General features: G+C 36.4%; 1 protein-coding gene across 1 annotated transcript in view; it reads right to left on the bottom strand.

Moving 5' to 3' along the window:
* The window catches only part of si:ch211-269c21.2 (carbohydrate sulfotransferase 8), a 73,912-nt gene that overhangs the window by 35,402 nt on the left and 14,428 nt on the right, over window positions 1-24,082 (bottom strand). Inside the window, exon 2 of the mRNA XM_022684144.2 lies at window positions 21,792-22,003. Coding sequence (XP_022539865.2) covers window positions 21,792-21,972 — 181 coding nt within the window. The 5' untranslated portion in view covers window positions 21,973-22,003. The remainder of the gene's footprint in view (window positions 1-21,791; window positions 22,004-24,082) is intronic.

Genomic DNA, 24,082 nt, shown 5'->3' with positions numbered 1-24,082 from the left:
AGCCCAGTCAGGGAGCCGTGGGAAAGGGTTACAGTTCAATTAGGATAATTCACTTGTTTTTCAGAAAGTTTTTATGGTTTCACTACTTTATTATTTTTGAAAGACCAACTTATAAAACACAATAGTTTAACCTAACATTGAAACATTACATTGGAATTTTGTTTTAGTTTTTGCCGGGGGTGGTTGCCAATATGTGAGATGACCCATTCCATATTATATGCTGATTACACTACTTAAGGCAAGCAGAAGAAGTTTTACTTCTATAAGATCTATTTTTTCTAGATCTTTAAACTTTAAAACAGGTCAAATTGACCCGTAATGTAACAGGAGGTTCAAACACTTTTAAAAGTTTTTTTCAAATGCCAGATCCATATAAAACCATTGTGAACCATTGTGAGTCTCTACAATACACTATTTCACACCGAACCACTCTAAATGACTCTCTGAATTATATGTTAACCATTGAATTATAGAGGAATTATGAACGTTTGTGGAATTTCCTTACAAAGGTAAAATAGAACAGTTTGACAGTATCTGAACATTTTAATACACTATTTAAATCCAGGATGACTCAGAGGTTGCAGCACACCCCTTTATTTCAGAAACAAAAGGGGATGTGGTATAGCCGAATACCCCATTAGTAAGGGGTGAGAGGTCTATCTTATAGGCTATGTTTATTTTATTTCTGAAATAAAAGGGTGTGCTGTGACTTTTGACTCACCCTGTAGATAAACTGTGATCTGTCACAAACAACAACACACATTAGCATAATAGTAGCCTTTGATATATTCTTTATTTTTGGTAATGTATACATAAAGTTGTAATATGTATTTAACTTATTTACATTTATTTTAAGTTATTTTTAAGATCTAAATGACAATGTTAAATTTGTGCCATGTGTTTATAGTTGTTTAAAAAGTGCAGATGATGTCTGTTGCTGTTTTAGCTATTTTAGCTGTAATACCTTCCGTTTATAGATAAAATATATATTAGTTTTATAGATAAAATAAGTAAACTGTATGTTAGCTAAGTGTTGTGGTGCCACTGAGTTATGAGCTGTATCAAATTACCTGAGAGACTCAACTGTAGTCTGGGTTCTTCACTAGTTACATTGACAGAGAGACAAATAGGATAAATTTCAAATTAAGTTCATCCAAAGGCATGTAGGAGCCTCTACGGTTAACTGAAAGAATTGGACTAAAATTGAGCTTTTGGTGTTATAGATATGTTTGGCGGACACTAAACACAACACATTTCCTCAAACACCAGCATCATTATTTGACTTCTCCAGAGCGGTCACAGTGTCTCTGTGGTCTCCATCACAAGTTAGTTTGTGAAGATGGTCTTCTGTAGGTAGATTTACATATCAGCTATATTCCATTTCTTAATGAAACATTTATATGATGTTCTGTGATTTATGATATACTCTATATATATCAAGGGACAGCTGTGCTACACTGTACATTGTCATATGTCATGTCTTAGGACAAAAAGTAAGGTGATTAAAGGTTGAAGGGTGGTGTGAGTAGAATGACAACGAGGAATGAAAATCTGAGCGCTGATGTACAGGCCGTCACAATACAGCATCATCTCTCTTCTGCAGAGCCCTCATTTATTTCAATTAAGAAAAATACAGGCAGCAGAGATCTTCGGCCCACTGCAATTTAAAGCATGACATTTAACTGACATTTATTTTTAACTGGATATGCTTAGGAAAGAGGCATGACAAATGAATGATCTAATTGGATCTATGTATCAAGACTTCACGTATCTGGAACATACTGACAAGTGTAAGCGCAGCTAACCTTTGCAGTCCCACATCCAGCTTAATTTATGTCGTATGTTCACACAGATAAAGAATGAGGCAGTAATCATTAGAGCCCGGGTTTAAAGCCTGTTTGATATTAGGTTAGTGCTCTCCTGCAGCGGACAGATTGACCACATCACAAGAGACCATTAAAGCTGACCAAGAGCTTCACCAAGAACTGTAACTGGAACCAAAACGACAGAACTGTGTGTTGAAGAATGGCTTGTGTTGTGCACTGATGGAGATGGGTCAGATGAAAGAGGCTTTCAGTCCAACACTCTGCTCAGAGAGCGAGTGAGCGGGCCTGGTGGAAGAACAGTGCTATAAGGACCATTAACCTAACTCTGTCCAATCCAAACAGCTGCTGCAGTAGTAGAGTGCAGTAGCTGGCAAGTTGTCTCCTCTCTACTCTCCGGGTCATCACTGAGATGCCAGCAATAAGGAAAAAATTACATGCATTTAACCTGCATGGTCTCTCTGGTCTTCTGCAGGTCCTCACTGCAGTGCCAACAATCAGAGAAGGAGAAAACATGACCTACAGTGCATTGCAGGGGCTTAGAGGTTAACTCTTTAATGCATACTCATAAATAAGCTGTTTGTCTGGTAAAACATTCATTCTTTTAAATAAATGATGGCTCAGAAGTTAGATTTATTAGAATGTGTAAAGATGTTTTTTCCTGGGTCACAAATGACTTTTGGCTGCATTAGCTGGTTGGTGTAAAAGCTGTGTTATTATATATTTCATACATTACTACATACTTTATGTGTTACTGAAGCAATTTGACAAATGACTGAAATATCTGTTTACATTTTGGAGAACAAAAATAATGATACTGAATTTTGTTCACAAAAACGAAGTGAAAAAAAGGAGGAAAGCATGAACCAACACACAACTAGAGAATGGATGTAAATGTACAAAACTAGTAAGCATCATGGGCTTCCTCTCAACTGGACTTTGTAGCCTCTGTTTAATTATCTTCCACAAGTAGCCATAGTGCATACTGAAACCACTGTCAGAAAAGACAGAAAGCATAAGATAACATGCAAGTAGACAAAGATAAAACATATAAATCTATCTATAAAGCTATATTTATTGGCTTCCTCTCAGCCTGTCTCTAAATGATGCTTCACACGGTCAGCTACCTTTACCTATTAGTCTTTTTCTCAAAAAAAATTTAAAGAGGTGAGGTGGGGATAAGGTGGTAAGATGGTGACCTAACTAATGGTCTTGTGGCTAATTGTGATCCTTCTTACTGCAATGCTCCAAATTCGTGCAGAAAGAGAGAACAGCCCTAATTTTTTTGCAGGAAATTTGCACAATCATGTTTGAGGTTTGTGGTACCAAACTTTTTTATTTATGTACCAAACTTTTAGTATTCAATTATGAGGATTTCTTTTTTAAATTACAGAACACCTTAAAAAACGAAAAAGCATGTGTCATATGCAAAACATTAGTTTTGATACTGCAAAGGCGTTATGGTTTTCTGAACTTCTGAACTGTCTTGGAGTGAAAAGACGTACTCTTTTGAAAAGTTATGTTGCCCTTTTGGAATCTTCTTCATTTCTCCATATTATGCCGGATGTTATTCACATAACAGAACTAAATGGGATTGAAGGTGTGAATTATCCACTTTTAGGATTTCAAAGCCCATGTAATTTAAGTGGATTATCTGAGATGATCACTGCTATTGTGTGTGTTCCCAAAATGATCCAAATTGAACCCGTGTACCTGCAGTGGCTATATACTGTCCTTTCACATCCTAAAAAAGAGTGTGTGTGGTGTGTGATGAGTAACCACTGGCCTGATTGTGTCAGAGTCTTAGCTGTTTATAAGATCTCTGCACTAGGTGGGCAGAAGGTGGGCTCGAATAGGAATCAATTACTGGACGAGGACTGGAGAAAAACTGACACAATGCCACAGCCTTTCCAGGGGGTGGAGTAGTAACCTTGACTGCGTCCGAATGCCAGCAGTTTGGTTTAAATGAGGCAGTGCACCAGTCTTTTCGTCATCAGCTTTTAAACAATCAACACAAGTGATACGTTTAATGGAAAGTGCATATTAATCTTTAATGAAACATAAAAGTTTACATTAGAACAGGTTTCAGTGAAAATAATGAATTGCGACTAGGAGTTTTAGGAGACAAGTTTTAGTGTGCATTAATGCAATCCAAATCAACCAAATATGCTTTACCAGGGAAATCTCTGGGCTTTCTAAAACAAAATTGTTCAATCAGGATTTCCCTCCTGCTTTATCTTAGTAGATACAGCCATGGATGTCTTTACACTGGAAGTATGAGTAGTAAATATAACCAGGTTTTAGTCAGTTAGAAGATATTTATTTTTAAAATTCTTTATTTAATCAGACAAGTCATTAAGAACCCTTTCTTATTTACCATGGTAGAGAAGCTGAACGGTAGGGTCTTACAGACAGAAGATGAATACTGTATTGAATACTGTACTGATGAATACTACAAAGATAATGAGGAGACAACCCAAGAAAAGTTTAATAAATAAGCAAGTTTTTTTTCAGAGTAAGATTATGCTTCTGCAATAAAAAAAACATTTATTTTAAGGCTTTTAACACATTTTAACAATGGGTGCCAATAATTATGGAGGGCGCTGCACAATCTTACAGTGAGGTTGCGTTTAAAAGTTTTAAACTCTTCAGATAACTGGATTTAACTCACCAGCACAATAAGAACAATTTACACCTCAAACCTGCCTGAATAAATTGCTTTCCTTTGTTAACCATTTATTTATGCAGATTTCTTTTGTGAATGCCCCTTTAATTGTTTGGCTCTGCAGGCACTATTCCAGTCCTGCTCAGTCCTGAATAACGGGCTTTGCTTTCAAGAGGCAGTCTGTCATCTGCTTCAAACGGCGTGGAAAAGGCCAGGCGTGCTGCACTTGCATGGCTCACTGACTTGCGCTTTGTTTACACATCAGGATCTAATAAAAGATCAACAACTGAATACTGCTGCCTCCATCTTGAGCACAGGAGTAAGTGCCGAAGCAATAACAAGTCAATTTAGATCTAACATTTAGATCAGAATCATGTAAATGATCACGCTTTGTTTTTCCAGCATATCACGCTCACTGAACTGAATCAGATGCTGCTGCATATTTTCTTACGACAGCTGTGCGAGGGATAGAACTGCCATGTTTCTGCAGCGTATCTAGGCCTTCAGACAGGAGATCTTATACTGTGAATCATGTAAACAGTAGTATAAATTGTAACAAACAGATGTCATTTTACAATACTGTTTTAATCAAATACAGAATACTGCTGTAAATACATCTCTGGAAAAAATAAGAGATCACTTCAAAATGACGAGTTTCTTTCTTTTTACCAAATTGAAATCTTCTGGAATATTATAAAGAGGAAGATGGATGAGCACAAGCCATCAAACCAAGCTGAAATGTTTGAATTTTTGCACCAGGAGTGGCATAAAGTTATCCAAAAGCAGTGTGTAAGACTGGTGGAGGAGAACATGCTAAGATGCATGAAAACTGTGATTAAAAACAAGGGTTATTCCAACAAATATTTAATTCTTAAAACATTATGATTATAAACTTGTTTTCTTTGCATTATTTGAGGTCTGAAAGCTCTGCATCTTTTTAGTTATTTCAGCCATTTTTCATTTTCTAAATGAAAATATTTTTATTTGAAATTTGGGAGAAATGTTCTCTGTAGTTTATAGAATAAACCAACAATGTTCATTTTACTCAACCCTATACCTATAAATAGTAAAATCAGAGAAACTGATTCAGAAACTAAAGTGGTCTCTTAATTTTTTCGAGAGCTGTACAGCACCCTGGGTGAGGGTAAACTCATTACAAAAACTACCAGCAAATTGTAATGTTTTATAGTACACAATTGTTAATAAGAGTTAATTACTCTACTTTTACAGGATATTTTATATTTGACAGTGTACTGTAGATTGAAACCTATAGAACCAAGCCAACGCACATTATAGCAAAGCATACCAATCCAGCTCTCTGCCCCTTATATAACGTCCACAAGACCTGTGAAGGTGATCTGTGGTATCTGCTACCAATACTTTCGCAGCAGATCTTTTAAGAAGAGCCTCCATGGATCAGACTTGTATCAGCACATTGTAGAGGAAAACTGCAAGACTTCCCAACCGTCCACATGATGCAACAAAAAACAAGCGACAGTGTATCAGATGACCTTCTTCTGTTGTTTCAAGGTCCAGTACCGATGCTCATATGTCAGATTTTGGGCATTTTCTGACAGTGTAAAAGGGTCAGCATGGGCACTCTGCCAGGTCTGTGGTTATACAGGCCCATATGGAGCAGACTGTGATGTACTGTGTTGTGACACTTCCTCCCACATCGATAAACATTGGGATTCCAACACTCTGTCACCGCTTTGTGGTTTGGCCCTCCCCGGACCACTGTCAGCAGCTGAACCGGGTTTCCCTGGTTTCTTCTTCTTAATACTGAAGATTTTAAGAAACAGGATACTTAAATGCAAATTCAAAATACTGTTAAATTGCCAAAATGGAATTATATTAATGTTAGAACTGTCAATCACTCATAAAAAAATATTGGTTTTATCAGAACAATATTCTGTGATTAACCATTACATTCATAATTTTAGTTAGTTTAAATACCAGTTATTTTCTAGTAGTTTTGCGAGAAAGACAAAATGAATTGAGTACAGTGGTCAGAGTCTTTATTCAATATTGTTGTGTTTAGCTTTTGCTATCACACGCGCTTTGCATTAGCTTTGCATTGGCCACCTGTAATCAGGGAGGGTCGACTTACCTAGCCGCTGTGCTTGATGCTAATCTGGGGTAGATGTATGGGCCTGCTGCTGCATGTAAAGTTGGAGGTATGGAAAAATAAGGACCAGGTATAGTGAAGTCAGTTAGGGTGTTACAACAGTTGGACTGATTAGCTCCAGCACCCAAACATCTTCAGTGCTCAATGCTAGGGCCACACAACAGGTCTCCCAAACTGTAACTGACTAAGAATGTCCGAACACATGTGCGTATGCCTGGAGGCTGGATTCTGATTGGCAAAGCCACTTATGTATCATCACTACAATGTTATACTTTTGAGTTTTATAGCTATAGTTGTATAGCTTGAAATCTTTTAATGTGCTGCGTAGAAGTTTAACAGAGAGATTAAGCATTAAACAAGAGGAAGCATGGGCACAGAAGCTTTAATGGAGGAAATGAATACTAGTGTAGCGCAATTTATGCAGCAAAACAACTTCTCAAACTTTTTAACAGATAAACAGATGGATTAATCCAGGCAAAAGAGGAAACATGCTCAGATATAGAGAGAGGGAGAGAGAGATAGAGAGAAAAGAACAAAAAGAAAAGGGAGGGTTAAGAGGGTAATAGTTAGCTAGCTATAATATTTTATCCATATTTCAGCACAAATAAAATGTAATCTACATTCTTAATGCAACAGTAGTGCCACTGTTTTTACACTGGTAATACGTCACCAAGTTCTGTAAAAAAAATAAATAAAATAAAGTGAATTACTGGAGAAGTTGGAACCAAACTTGGTAAAACCAATAATTAGTGTAAAAATTAAAACATTAAGTTTCCAGACTAAATCACATGCATTAATATATTAACTTGACAGCACTAATTAATTCTTTTTTTTTTTTTACATTGGAACTGATATGGTCTTCACTTCACCAGTACAGTTAAGCCTTGTTGCTGTATAATTACTAAAACATTGATTTAAAAAGGAGGGATTTTCAAGGGATTTTTCAGGGTTATTCTCTCCAAGCACCTTGCCACACATTTACGGTGTACTGCTGGATGAATTGGAGAGGGGTGAGTCAGCGTGCTTTTGTGTGAAGAAATCACGTTGTGTGCTTTATTAGCAGGCAGCTGTTACCTTGGCCTTGGACTAGTTTGGTTTGAAAGACCCCCACCCACTGTTGTGTGGGTTTGTAAATCCCTCCACTGCAGAGGGCTTAAGTCTACGCAGGACTATGCTTTTCTTTTAGGAGCCTTCAAAATCCTCTTTACACATATATTCATTTATATACACATGCGTGCACACCGAACTCCCACACACTCCTGCAGAACAAAGTCACTCAGATCTTCTCGAGATTTAAACGATCGCTGCTTCCCAACAAATCCGACAGCAAGCTGAAAATAAAAGGCTGGTTAGCGTCAATTAAATAAATTAAAAGCCCTCTAGGTCTTATTCACTGCAGTGAATAAAATGGTGCATTGGATGTAATTTGTCATCATTTCTACATGAATTTAATCAACATAATTATTGCCAAAAGTAGGAAAATGTAAGAGAATGTGCTACATGATGGTGAAGGTGCTATGAATTGGCCTTTGAGCTATTCCATGCGAGAAACACTGTTTATTGTTCAAAAAAAAGTGTAAGTGTAAAGAACCTTTTTTCAAGTACTTTATCAACCTTGCTTTATTTTAAAGCTTCAACACCTCTATTAGAAGAAGAGTTATTTAGGATGAACCTTTCATTGGTTCAATGGCATCACTGTCAAACATGCTTTTGTATTACCTTCATTTTTGCATGTGGAGTTTGCAAAGTCTGTAGATGCTTCTTTTTATTCTTATTAACTGATTCAGCTGCGTTAAGGTGCGCACAGGAATCTATTTTAATTAAGCAAGTTATAGGAAGGCACAGACAATAAAATGGGACACTCTGGAACAGCTGTACATCAGCCAACCATCAGGTAGCAGAATATAAATCTCCTTAGCACTCCTCCTCAGGCTGTGGAGCTGTGAAACTGCATTTATTTTTTGGAGTGTTGGGAGTAAGGGAGCTCAATACCGCACATTTAGGGTGAGTTGCTTTGGTGTTTTGATCCAGAATTATTCATCCATCATCAGTACCTGACCTCACTAATAACTCTACTCAGTTTTTGGTACTTGGTTAATTTAGAGACAATACAAAGACCATACGTCTATATATTGCATGATGAGTCAATAACAGGATTGCCGTGTCAGGTCTAACAAATGGTTAGTTTTGGTTGAAGCTAGATGTCTTTATTTTCTCGGGCCAGTCAGTGATTTGTATGGTTTACACATAGAAATTTAGTTCCTATCTGGCTCATTTGGAACTCATATGGATCAGAGAGCAGGTACTGAAACATAAACCCAGTTCCAGCTATCAGGTACCAGATTTGCTAAATGAAAATGCAAAAAAATGAGTAGAGAAGTTGAGTAGTATAGTTTACCGTGCAGAGGAAAAGCGCCATAATGCTCTTGTTGCTGAAAAAAGTTCTCACAGCCATGTTCCAACTCCTAAAGATGTAAAGTCTACCCAGGAAGGAAAAAGCTGTTACTGCAGCAAAAGAGGAATACATTACCAATAAACATACTCTTGATTTAAGAAGTAATATTGGGCAAGGAGGTGTCTATAAACTTTTGGACACATTGTGAATTGATTTAAAGGTGTAAGAAAATATCAACGTAGTATCGAATCTCAATAAACACTGTATGAATTTTTAATTATTAGTCAGAGAGCGACTCATTTTGTGTTGTGTTTAGATCCCACCTACTACATAGCAGTTATGTGTCGTTAGATCACACTGTTCTAAGTGCCTAAAAAGTACACTTTTCTTTTGCTCAAAATGTGAAAACATGATTGTTCTGCTTACAGCTTTACAATATATTGTGATATATTATTTCATAACCCCTGTATCATGATATGAGGCATGTTACATACATTACTTATACACTGGCATAGATTGAATGCGTCAGTTTTTTTATTATCTTAGTTCAGGATAGAGATTGGGCAATATATATAGATATAGAGGAGATCATCATTGCTTAAAAAAACTATGAACCAACTGTACATTTCATTACAGACAGCATAAAAATCGTGTTAAACTGAATCATGTGCAGCAAATAAATGTATAGAAATCGCTGTACTATGCATGAAATAGTTTTTCTGTATGAGTTTTGAAGAATCTGCCACTTCTAGTGCATTTTATCCATAAATCAAATCATGATAAGTACTGTGTATCCTAAGATTATCTATAAATACTTTGATTTAATAATTTGCCATATTGCCCAGTTCTACCAGTGTGCAATTAGGTACACAAAGGGTGGTGACTTTAATACTGTTCATATTGTTTTGTTTTGTTTTTTTATGTCTAATTTTTTTCTCTCCCCAATTTACATGGCCAATTACCCAACCCACTCATTAGGACTCCCCCTATCACTAGTGATGCCCCAACACACCAGAAAGGTGAAGACTAACACACCTCCTCCGACACATGTGAAATCAGACCCTGCCTCTTTTAGAACTGCTGCTGGTGCAGCATTGCAGGAATAGCATCACAGTGCACTCGGAGGAAAGCTCAGCGATTTGGTTCCAATATCTCAGCTCACAGATGCCCTGTGCTGAGCGACATCATTCTTTGAAATGATGTGGGGAGAGAACGCCATCTACCCACCCAGAGACAGCAAGGAAAATTGTGCTATCTCAGGGTTTTGGTAGCTGATGGCAAGCTACATAAACAGGATTCAAATCTCCTGATCATAGAGGCAGCCAATACTGTTTATATTGTTATCAAAATTATGTCATATTGACCAAAATTAAGACAAATATAGTGATATACATTTCCGCTCATGCCAATTAAAAAAACAGCAGGCCTGTATAAGAAAGATAACAATCTGAGCGTGTTTTTAAAATTCTAAAATTCTTTAAAGCGAAACTCAGGCAATGCTCCTGGGTCTTCACAACATTCACCATATTGACATGCAGTGTGGGTCAAACGTTTTAAGTTTCGCTATGTGATGGTCTTCAGTGATGTCTACAACATTAGTGGTACATCCTGCTTTAGTATTCCGTTTACCCTCCATCTCCCCACACATCCAGCGTGCCCTGGGCCAGCCCTGCTGACCTCCAATCAAACCCCGGTGTTCCACTAAAACTTCTTCATGCCGAAGCGTGCAGGAGTGTTGACGGTTTTTCACACACTTCACACCTCTCCTCCGAGTTTGGAACCTTGGGGAGGAAAATGTAATCTACAGCTTCACACATCAGAGCGAGAGAAGGCAGAAATGCTTTGATGTGATACAGTGGGTCTCACAGGCTTGCCTTGGCTTAGTTCAGTGACAGTCAGTGTGCACTAAATAACACCTATTTTCTGCAGCTGCTGCTTCCTAATATGTGCTGTTCTGGATGGAGATGTAACTCCCTTTTTCCAGATGGTAACTAATCATCTTATTGATCATCAGCAGTCAGCACTCACTTAGGGGGTGTCTATTTGAACCACTCATCAATTTATTGATTGAGATGGTATCACATACTGTTTTTAGACCGGTATGGTTGATGCAGTGTGGACACATTCTGAAATGAGGGCATGATACTGTATCTATTGAGCTTGTAAAAAGCATATCAGAATGACCACAAAAAATACCTAGACTATAAAAATTAAATAAACACAAAGGAGAACTAGTTTTCACTTTCACTAAGGGCTTTAACATACATTTTATCTGGCATCTAACAAAGATTTTTTAATATTACAGAATAAAACTGTATTCAGTTCATATACCCACTATAGTCCAGCTGCTGGATCCTGAACATATTGTTGCTGTTCAGTGAAAAACAATATCTCCATTTTTGTCAATGTTTAGTTTACTACATAATTTGAACACACAAACTGTCCCATACACTGTGCCAAACTGTGTCTTGATGAATGATCCAATAGAAATTGATCAACAAAATGACCTGAAATAAACTCTTTTTACATTGACTTCCATTGAAAGTTATATATCAGGTTATATCTATCATCTGTAAAGTTGGTGTTTTGGAGATACATGTTTTTATTGGACAGCAATAACATACACTAATTATGTGTTCCATGAGATCCCAGTTTGAAGGGAAAAAAGAAAATTACTAGAAGACCAATTCAAAGATCATGTAAATTGTTTGTAAAACAACACATTTGTATTTTAGTAGATACTTTCATTATACTGTAAAGCCAATGACTATAAACAAAAAAGTATATGATGAATAAAATACAAAAAGTGGCCTTTTTAACCAGTCACAATGCCCAGCCCCATCTAAGATCTTATGCACTTCTTCACTTGACATCACTACTGCTCTTGTGGCTGAATGCATTTAAAATTAATTAATCTGTATCATTGGCATTTTATGTATAATGTATTTTTGAGCCTTTGTTTTAGCAGATTTCTGTAAAGATGCTTTGTGACTATATCAGTTGTAAAAATCTTAACAAATAAAATGTATTTGTTTTGAATTGATTAGACTGTGTATTTTATTTATCATACTACTTACTTTCAATATTTAATTTAAATACTATATCTGGCCTTGTTTTTTTAGGGTGGTTCTTGCAGTGTTGCAATCTGAAAACATTCAGCCTTTTTAGTTTGAAATCTCTATACAATTCTGAAATATTGTGTTAAATAAGCATAACAGCAAACTCTCAGAAAAAACATGCATGATAATGCAGATTTTTTAAAGTTATCCTACAGTAGGCAAACAGAAAGCAACTGCACCAAGCCCCACAAACTCCATAAACACATTACTGTGTCTAAATGAGTAAAACGTGTAGCTCTCTGATAATCTGATTGTAATGGTGCTGAAACTGAGTGTGATCCATACTTCCTCCCATCGAGTTGATAAATCATTCACTCTTTGTTAATTATTGAGTTCTGGGGGAGTGCCACATCTGTCCCCTGCCTATATGAACTACCCTGTGGATCTTTGGGGATGAGTAATGATTAGAAATATCCATCTTTTTTTAATACAAATATGTTGACTTGCCCATTAAAACCAGAGCACACTGGACCACTCTGTAAGAATTGTTAATTTGTTATATCCAGTTCACAAGCAATTAATAAATAAACGTATGGTGTAATTATTTCTTACTCAAGTAAGACATTTCTGTTGCTTTGTTTGTATGTGGAAGAGAAGTTATTTTATAGTAATTCCAGTTGCTAGAAAGTTACTGGCCTAGGGTTGGGCAGTATAATGGTAAAGTCTGCAATGCCAGTCTGTGTTTAGGTAATAAAGGCCAAAGAAGGTAAGACATTTTTTTTGCATTTAAGATGACAAATTTGATGGTGCTCTCTGAAATCCGGTTGGAAAAACACAGGGCCACCAAAAGTTGTAAGTTTAGCAATGTGCTCTGTTCAGTCCAAGCCACTAAACACCACTAAATCTGGACATAGGTGTCTTCAAGGTGTGCCTCAAAACACGCCTGAGACACTCTTCTAAACCTGTGTGATTTAAGACTCATCTAGCTGGAACACTACAACTACACTTTCTCCGACACAAGCTTTTATCATCAGTACTAAGCTGTCTGATACTCAGATACTGTGTATCTGTACTAGAAGTTAGCTAGCGAGCTGCTAGCTAGTGAGCTTCAGAATCCAACACCACAAAAAAAAACCCTCATTTTAGTTTACTGTCCATCCACTGCTCTATCATTATCTTCTAAATGTTTAGAAGTAAAGTTTCAGTCAGAAAGACTTAAGTGTGTTCTATGGTGAACAGTATGTTAGCTATCATGCTAGCTCTGTGATGTCTTTTGATTAGCTGTGCTTAATATTTTTTAATCGTGAGAATTAAGGTTTAACATTTACTGTATGACTGACTTAAACGTGTCTGCAGTGTTCACTTTAGTATGAATTTTATTTGCTGATTTATTAGTTTAAAAATAACCAAGAATTTGATTGTATTGTAGCTACGTAAACAGAGAATTTGCGCAGTTTACACAAAACCCCTGCCCTCGGTAATACCTGTGGTAATGTATTGACACAGTATAAAAAAGTGGATAGCTAACCCTATACCCAAAAATATACTGACCTGTTACATTTTGTTTTTGTTGGTCCTTGACTTTGAAAAACTAAAAAAACATTAGTAGCTGTATGCATCAGCTGAACACATCTGATCAAAGCCTAGTATAATAGTTAACTGCCCCCATGTATGCATTCACCACCTACTATTATTTAATCGTAAAATGTACACCTACCTAACAAGTGTAATAGCTCATTCTTTCATTTTTATCATTGGGAGATAAAAAAGATCACAGACTTCCTCATCACAGAACTACTGCAGAACAGTGTAGAATCAAAACTGTCAGTATATTTTTTAGGCCAAATGATTTCACTTTGTAATTATGTAATGCTTTATAAAGGAAGCATATCATATAAATATATGCTTTTAAATAATCTGGAGCATTTCTATCCTCGTTAAATAAGTGTTTGTTTTTACTCCATATCACTTTAAAATGTAAATATATAAATAACAAGCCTGTCTTATTTTAAAGAGAGTACACATTTTTTTTAGCTACTTTGAAGAACAAAGCTTGTTTTCAGATTTTTCCTGCATGTCTCCAGTCAGCGCCCCTGTGGATTCTTCAGTTCCATCCCCAGTTCACCTGATTTAACATCATTAAGCACTGATTTGTCAAACCAGGTGTTATGATACCTCTAACGATGAGCAATACAAGACTCCTATGAGGACAGTTTCGGAGATGTTGTAATGAACACAGTGATGCAAAATAATCACTATGTGTTGTATCAATGTTATTTGTATTTATTCTAATATTTGTGTTTTAACAAGCAAATAAAAACAGTTATTGTCCATATAAGCAGTTTTTTATTTAAATTTCACCTGTGGCAAAAATGTTTACTCGTACAAAAGAACGTATTATTACGTATTATTATAACTTAATAATTATTTCAATATTACTTAATATACTATTTTCTGTAGCGCAGTTTGGCAGTCTGTTTTCCATATACAGTGCCCTCCATAATTATTGGCACCCCTGGTTAAGATGTGTTCTTTAGCTTCTCATAAATTGAGTTTTGTTCAAAATAATATAGGACCACGATGGGAAAAAAAAGTAAAGTCCAACCTTTAACTCAAGTAAATTTTAAGGGGGAAATAAAATCCCTGACTAAGAAATAATTATTCTTCATAAAATCACCTGTTCCACAATTATTGGCACCCCTAACAATTCTTAGGAAATAAATTTAATAAAAGTATTTCTGTCACTTCTACAGTAGTTTACGAAGTTGATCAGAGTATGTAGGAACATTTAATTAGTAATTCACAACTTCCTGTTTCCCTGGGGTATAAATATGACGTGACACAGAGGCCATTTATCTTCAACATGGGAAAGACAAAGGAACATACCATTCAAGTGAGGCAGATGTGTGTTGACCTTCACAAGTCAGGCAATGGCTACAAGAAAATCGCTACTCGCCTACACCTGTCCATATCTACTGTCAGAGGAATTATTAAGAAGTTTAAAACAACTGGAACAGTGGTAAACAAGCCTGGACGAGGACGCAAGTTTATTTTGCCACCACGCACAGTGAGGAGGATGATAAGAGAAATAAAAAGTTCTCCAAAGCTCACTGTTATAGAATTGCAACAAATGGTAGCTTCTTGGGGTCACAAAGTCTCCAAAACAACCATCAGGCGCTATCTACATGCCAACAAGCTGTTTGGGAGGCATGCACGGAAGAAACCATTTCTCACTCACAATCATAAACGCAAACGTTTGGAGTTTGCTAAGCGGTACTATGACTTCAACTGGGACCGTGTGCTTTGGTCAGAAGAAACAAAGATAGAGCTTTTTGGCAACAAATGCTCTAAGCGGGTCTGGAGTAACACAAGAGCTGAGTATGCAGAAAAGCACCTCATGCCCACTGTGAAATACGGCGGGGGATCAGTGATGCTGTGGGCCTGTTTCTCTTCTAAAGGCCCTGGGAACCTTGTTAGGGTGCATGGCATCATGAATGCTCTAAAATACCAGGACATTTTAAAACAAAATCTGGTGGCTTCTGCCCGAAAGCTGAAGATGGGTCGTCACTGGGTCTTTCAGCAAGATAATGACCCTAAACATGTGGCCAAATCTACACAGAAATGGTTCACCGCACACAGAATCAAGCTCCTCCCATGGCCATCTCAGTCCCCAGACCTCAACCCCATTGAAAACCTGTGGGGTGAGCTGAAGAGGAGAGTGCAGAGGAGAGGAGCCAGGTCGTTGGATGATTTAGAGAGAATGTGCAAAGAGGAATGGTCAAAGATCCCCCTTTCTGTATTCTCCCATCTTGTGAAACATTACAGGAGAAGATTAGGTGCTGTTTTGTTGGCAAAAGGGGGTTGTACAAAGTATTAACATCAGGGGTGCTAATAATTGTGGCACACATGATTTGATGTTAAATAATTATTTCTTAATGTGGGATTTTTTTCCTACTGAATAAATTCACTTGAGTTAAAGGTTGTATTTTACTCTTTTTTTCCATCGTGGTCCTATATTATTTTGAACAAAACTCAATTTATGAGAAGCTAAAGAACACATCTTAACCAGGGGTGTCAATAATTATGGAGGGCACTGTAGTTCAAATAGGTGTATCTGAAATGTGCATGAAACCATTCTATTCAATCCTTAATAATGTTGTCACTATACAAAAATTATGACTTTCGATACGATACCTGCCTAAATCTCAATGATCAAAAATTCATATATCAGGAATTAATGTAATGTACCTATTGAGTAAATCAGTTCAGGAATCGAGTGCAAATTCAAATCAATATTTTAAAACATTGTTTACTGAGGAATAAATTGGTAAACAGGTCACAGAAGCCAGTCGGTTTTGAAAGAAAGTTTGAAGGAGTGCTGATTATTGATGACGAAAATTACAGAAATTACAAAACAAATTACGACTTGGTGCTATTTATGCGACAGTTGCAGCACCTGGTGCTGATTGGGTTAAAGTACCGTAACAAAATATTTTTTTTAAGGTATTGTACAGTTTTCAATAATAAAATATTGAGATACATTTTTTGTATCTGTGGACTGTGCAAAACACTAATACCAAAAAAACACCATGCAAAATTTACATCTTCCCTTGTGATAAATAATCGTAAATTCAGTGAACTTGTGTGTGCACTGTGTATATGTGCTTCTAGGTTTACTGTATTTAAATTTTGTTTATTACTAAAAATGCAAACACCCCTGGATAAATAAAGCTAAATATTCAGCACTTCTGTGGGCGATCAGAGTTATTTATGCTTATGATTAGTTATTTACCACCAGCACTGCTCAGTCACAGCGGCTGCCGCAGGGAAATAATTGATCTGCGGCCAGTCTGTCTAAATGAAAGCTGGAACTGTATTTCTCTTGGGCATGTTTCATCACTCTCAATCTGGCTTGGCCCACATTAAAACAGATGCGCGCACCATCAGATGATTTCACTTTTCAATCATTTCCAGATGGTACAAATTGGAACGCTGAGAGGGACGAGCAGGTAAGTTTCCAGTATGAACGACTGTAAAGGAACTAGTTGTGGCTGGATTAATCAGTGTAAATATAATGCAACGAGACCCTGCCACGAGTCCTTACTGGCGCTCAGGTTCATGAGCCGTAGCTAATAGCTTAGACACACAGCTCAAAAAGGAAAAGCTTATTGGATTAAAGGAATCTTTTCATGAATGAAGAAGAGTCATTATTTGCACAAAGTGAGTATTAAGTCAGCTACACTCAGTTCTGTAAATCTGACACACATCACATTTAGAGCAATACAGCAGTCTCAAAATTAGGGCTGTAAATCGTATTTTTAGCATTATAGCTATAGAAGGTTTTTGATAATTATACTATAAAAGATCATGATATTATAAAAAACAGTGTAAGTATATTTTGTAGGTCAAACTAATTTACTGTGTAAAGTAAATTTGCATTATGTAGTTCTATTATTTATGTAGTTCTATTAATTTTTAACAAAACCTTGCCTTTCCAAGTTGGATACTTTATAGAAGAAGAAAAATATTTTACAATTATAATATTTTACAAAATACTCTACTGCAAAACAAATGGCAAACAAGTAGGCTTTGTAAGTAAAAGATTTTTCAAAAACACTGTGTAAATATATATATATATATATATATATATATATATATATATATATATATATATATATATATATATATATATATATATGGCTGTATCCATTAGACTCTGCTGCAATGTGAGAAAAAAATAGCAGAAGAAAGAGACTAAGAAAATGTAAAAAATATACATTATCATTATTCAACATCATTGACAACATCCACTTTAATTATTTTTGACAGAAAAATCCAGCTTAACTGAGTAACTGAGACAGCCCTACAGCAATATGCATATTCAAAACACAGCAACACCTTTGAAATGCTCCGGGGATTAAGAGGGTGATCTATGATGAGAAACTGGACAGATGGGGGAGTCCTCTTACAGATGCTATCGGACAATTTCTTCGGTTCCTCACCGCTGAGTACTGAGTACACAGGTCTGCAGTCAATACTAATTGACTTGACTTGCTCAGCACTGCTCTAGTTAGTCCTAAATAGTCAGAACAAGGGCTTTCATTATTTCATTATTAAAGCCATTTTCATCATTTAAACCCATAAAGGTTTCCATTTAGTGTAAAGAGATACCGCTCATTGACTTCAGGGCTGAATCATGGTTTATGATGTTAGCATGTACAGGACGATGACGCAAAAACCTGCACACAGTCAGAGGAAATGTATTTACTTCACCTTACATTCTAATGTAGAGGCTGGTTTTAGTTTATTTTAAAATTAAATTGAGGTTTTTATCAATGTATGGTGTTTTAATGATTCTACAACATTGTGATAGGTTGCGATACATAACACATGGCAATAAAAAATAAAACTAAAACATAAAACAAAGCATCAATATCACAATATAGGGTATAGTTTTTGTTTGTGATACTTTATTAATACACTGTGTCAAATATTAATTTCTTTATTGAAACACAGTATTTCATAGTGTTCTAAACTCCCTGAAAACCCAAATTGACTTACTAAAGTTAATGTTTCAGTACTCCATGTGGTGGCAAAGAATATTGTTTGTGATATTCTGTGAAACTGGCACCCGTAAATACATCTCTATACTTAATATATATTGATTATCACAGAATCACAGTATCATGATATGATCTTTATTGTGGGCAACAATTTGTGATGATTCTCACCCCTAATCTCTAGTAAGACAGCTAAAAAAATACTACCTTTTTCAGTTCATTATTGCTAGGGTTAGCATGTACTGCTAATGCTAGCTACATTATCTAGCTACTACATGTGTTTAAAAGCTCCCTTAGCATACTGGTCTGGCCAATTGTTTTATTAGATTTTTTTCCCCTCAAAACCAGATGTATTACTGTCTTCACAAATCCTCCTCCATAGTCATACATTTTCCCCATAGTCACAAAACGTTTCTTATACAACATAATATATAAATAAAATAGTGATCTCTAAAAATATAGATTATTTATATATCACTATAACTGACTGAATCTGTTGTCAAAACCACGCAAAGTGATGGCCCCAAAAATCTTCTGAGCAACAAAAAATAAATCCCAGAAAAAATGTCATCCATATTTCAAAATTAATCAAATCATAGACGTACTGTAAACATTTTGAGATTAGATTTGAGCCCATGATTTGATCATGAGAAAAGAATCGGTGGAGTACACTATATTACTCTAGGGGGCATTTCAGAGACCTTTCAGGCTTTCAGTCTCAAGTTTCTACATTTGTCTGTTTGTCTGCATTAAAACTTTCTGCATTGTTCTGTTTATTTTTCTAATAATGTCGTTTTGCCTCTTCAAAAAGCAAACAGTGGATATAATGAGGAAATTAAAAAAAGAAGAAAAAAAATCTCATTTCAGTTTGTGGCTATGAAATCCTGCGGCATTGTGCGGATAATTTCTTTCTCCTTTCATTTCCACTGGAGAATATTATTAGGCTCACCTGATAATCAAACTAAACATGACCTTAACCTCCTTTTCAGAATATGCACCTTTCTTTGTTGTGCTAAACGTCAGTGTGAAGGCACAGGGGTGGAAACTGCCTCAACATTATTTCTTTAAGCCTTTTTTGTAGAGTTTAGCACTGACCTACATTCTGGAGACAGAAAGAGAAAAAAACTGAGACAGAGAAGAAGCAAGAAAGCGAGAGAGAGAGAGGAAGAAAAGGCTCCCTCACAAAACAAACTGCATTTGATGTCTCCCATGTGAATCTTGAAATCAGTATAATGTAATTTTCTCATAAGGCTCTGATGCTCTGTTATTGGCTGCTCTGTGTGGCAATGCTGAAAACACACTTCATATCTGCTTCTTCTAACAGCCCAGCAGGGAAGTCACAGTGTAATATAGGCCACTAGACATGCTATAGCTTGCTGCATGCTGGTGCCGTTATCGAGCGCAGCATTTTGGGAGATGGCTCTTCTCTCAGCCATGCTTGGGGCACTGTGTGATATGAGCTTTATTTCAGGGAGTTATTGGAGACCCTTTTGCAGAAGGCAGCATATGGTGTGTAGACACTTTACTAATCGCCTGTGCAATAAGCTAGAATGCAGAGTAATGTGAAACTCCTTTGTTACAGTGGGAATGCAAGGATGCAACATTCTGCTCAGCTCAGCAGTGATCATCAACAAGACCAGCTCTGTTTCACAGAATCCACAGTCTTGTAATCAAAGATTTGTAAATAGTTCTTGGTTTGGCTGGATGAACTATTCTAGAAACACACTTGAAGTTTAAAGGAACCTTTGCAGTCTGTGGTGGTTCATCTGACTGATATTGGGAAACTAAAATCAGTTTTAGAACATTTATTTTTAGAGTGAGCTGCTCAAGGTATTACAAGACGCTTGGTTTTCTGCTGATTTAGCTTTATTGAAACTTTCATACCTGTTGATTCAAGTTGACTATTCAAGAAAGATTATCTACTGGAACACAAGAAGCAAGTGGCAAAATAGAAGGAGTATAAACTCTGATATAATCTTTGTTTCGATTAACTTTCTTTAAGACCTCTTTGTGGTTATCATACCGCTCTGTATACCAACAAAAGTGTAATAGCATACAATTAAAGACAGCAATGATCTAAGGCCTAGTACCAGCCAAGTACCAACAGAAACAGCTAGATCAGATTAGATAAACAATTCAGATAAATCCCTCATTTTTATCTTAGAGTTAAATTAAATGATACATACAAAAGATGAATAATATGGATGAGACATGTAAGTTAGGGAAGTGGTCTAAAAAAGAAGTGTAATAGATGTGTTTTTTATGCATACCACATGCATTTTCACACTTGTAACTCTCTTTTTTCCGAATTAGTTACACAAGTTTTTAACTGCAGTTTTCTTTTAGTTAGGTTAGTTATTTTAATTTTAAAAAATCCAAGTGCACCAAAATGTGTCACAACAAACGAAATGATAGCATTTTCTCTGCTTACTGGTCAAACCTGTGTGTGGCGGAAGCAAAAAAGTAAATACAAAAAGAAGGCCCGGTATTATGGACCAGTACAATTTTCAGTGCTATTTAACAGAGTAATGTCAGAGATCGCATTTGTTCATAGCTGTAGAAATTATCTGGGCTTTAAACTGGGTAAAACTGCACATGACAAGCTGTTTACCTGTGATAGTTTGGTCTGATTGAGGACAGATCCTTTTCTTACTACAAATTAGCTACTCTAAAGTTCGTTTGGGCCCAAACTGAAGGCCTCCACATACTTCTCCCGAAATATACTGTAATTTGCGAGAATTCCACAAAGCTGAATGAGCTGATATACGTTCTGGTTTAACTAGCCTGTGGCCTACACGGCCGACCAATCACAGGCATTGTCACATAATGTCTTTGTCTGTGGAGGTTGTCCGCCTAACAAAGCCCCAGTGTGACATCCGTGGCTATTCCCTTTCTCCACAATTATGTCACATTGTTCACCAAAGACAAGCGAACATTGTCTCCTCAATAATTATGCTGAGGTCTTGAGGCCACCTCCTCCTGCAGGTGTCAGTTTGATTGTTTTGGGCAATGTCCAATGTGATTGCTTTATTCACAGCTGCCCAAATGAATCGCAAGTATGGCATAGACAGACTTTACCAGTTCTGAAAAGAGCAGGCATGAAAAGACCTTAAAAAGTGATATCAAACTCTGTGAATACCAGTATTGAAGATGGGACTGACCTGGGCCTTGCTGAATGGTCTCTGTAAGGTCCTGTAGATGCAGCAGGAGCAGCAGGCCTCCAGTGCTGAACAGCAGCAGGAACCAAAAGGAGCACGGCAGCCTCATGGCGATGACAGTTGAACGCAAACGCCTTTTGCCCCCACAGCCAGCCTCCACACCCTTACAGTCCTGCCACAGCATGGCCTGCAGACCAAGGCCAGGAGCCTGGGACCTAAGAGTGCAAAATATAACAAAAAAATAGCATCACCACACTGCCAGACATTTAACATTATACACAGATAGGCCACAATATTAAAACCACCTGCCTATATTGTGTACGTTTGGCAAAAACTGCTTTAATTTGTTCTAAATTAGCTCATCTTAGCGTATGTAGGCTCAGACCACACCTGCAAGCCTTCACCTTTATTTTGCATTTAAGAAATATTAAACAAGATTAAAATCAAATAAATTGCTGTCAGTGACAAATAAAGAATCTCCAGTGGCCAGTTCCAGAGTGCCATTATTCTGAACAAAACTGGTTTGACCTTCTGAAAATTAGAACACTACTAATTGATTCCGAGAGTCGTTAATTTTATTGGTAGTTAAACCCAACAATGTTAGGACCAATGAGGAGCTCTACCTTATTGCCAATTGTAATACTACCAAGCATTGTTCTTTAAGTTACTAAGTTACTAAACTAAGTTTAAGATAAATAAACTTTGCAACATTGCGATAAATCGTATCAGTTCTCTCATATTGTATAATATCTTATCTATACGTGGTATCAAATATTGTTATTTTTATTGAAATATAGGCACTCTAAACTCCCTAAGACTCCCTCTTTAGTAACACATATACTATAGAGAATTGTCTTATTATATATAGAGAATTGTAGAATCACTTTATACAGATTATCTTGGGCAACATATCATTACAATAACATATTGTGAAATGCCCGGTTATTCCCACCCCTAATCAAGTGTAATGGCAGTATTGCTGATTGGATCATTAATGGGCACATCAACCTTAATTATTAGGTGCCAGATTGTCTCGTGTTTGTGTATTAATTTTTTATGTTGTTACGTGTCAGATCATCTCATGGTGTAGTAGACTTAATAATGATAAGCGATTCTGATTGGCCAAAGAAAACTAGTGCTGGGAGTTTAATCAAATTAATTTGATTAACTGAATTACTGTTTTAATGTGATTTTCAAAATGGGCTGTTGAGATTGTACATCTTTTTATACAGAGGTCATTTCAGTAGATAGGCCTGTGCATCTGTCAGAACCCTGTAAAGATCTCTTTCATAAAGCAATGATTTTCATTTTACACTTTACCTTAAATGAAAAATAAAGAGGTTATTTTTGCACCTTGTTCAGTATATAAGCTGCTTGCAATGTTTAAGGAAGCTGCTTACTATTGTTAAAAAATAGCTAAATAAAACATTTGATTTTATATTGGTTTTTAGAGAAAAATAAATGTGAAAGAAACAAAAGTTAATAAATGGTGTTATTTGTTGCTATTTTGACATTAAACTAAAAGAAACTGAATGAAATGATCTTTTTTCAGTTGTTACGTAAGAACTAAATAAATCAAAATTGTAACAAAGATCAGTTAATATTGAGATTTTTATTATATAATATTTACCAGGCCTGCAGCAACCTAATTATCAGGTGTAGTATTTTGTCTTTTTTGTGTAGTTTAACATGAGTGAGAGGGACAGTAGAGTATAGGACTAAGGAATGGGTTGGGCCCTATGTATAACCCTAGTTATCAGGTGCAGGAGTTTGTCATCTTCTTCTTTTATGTTTTTGCAATTGGCAGAAATGTTCAGGACTTCTCTGAAGGTCTGGAAGGCCATAAGGAGCCCCACTGGTATGAAGGATTTCCTTTAAATTTTACACACTGTGCTGATCTAAATCTTAAAGACTTATTATTGCACATATGCAGTGGCCTGCAGTCAATTCACCTATATTTTTGCACATTCTCTGAAAGCGTATGCATACTTACAGAAATACCACTGGAAATTGCGGGGACAGTGTAGCCAATAGTTCATGTGAAACACAGCCACACCACAGGGACAAGACAAAGAATAAACTCTTTAAACTGTTTTGCTCAATTTTTTTTTTAACTGTCCTCTAGTGGATGTATTACTTAACACTCATGACAACATAATGAATGCATGTGAAGTACTGTATGCGGGCATACAGTAGTGATGGACAGTGGACATATTCATTTACAAAAGAAAGAAAAAGATTAAATACAAAGAAATATAAGTGAGCATTTACCAGACCTAATTATGCTCTATTAG

Source organism: Astyanax mexicanus, chromosome 10 (genome assembly GCF_023375975.1).
Source record: "Astyanax mexicanus isolate ESR-SI-001 chromosome 10, AstMex3_surface, whole genome shotgun sequence".
NCBI classification, from domain to species: Eukaryota; Metazoa; Chordata; class Actinopteri; order Characiformes; family Acestrorhamphidae; genus Astyanax; species Astyanax mexicanus.
This window is presented reverse-complemented; position numbering and strand designations above follow the sequence as displayed.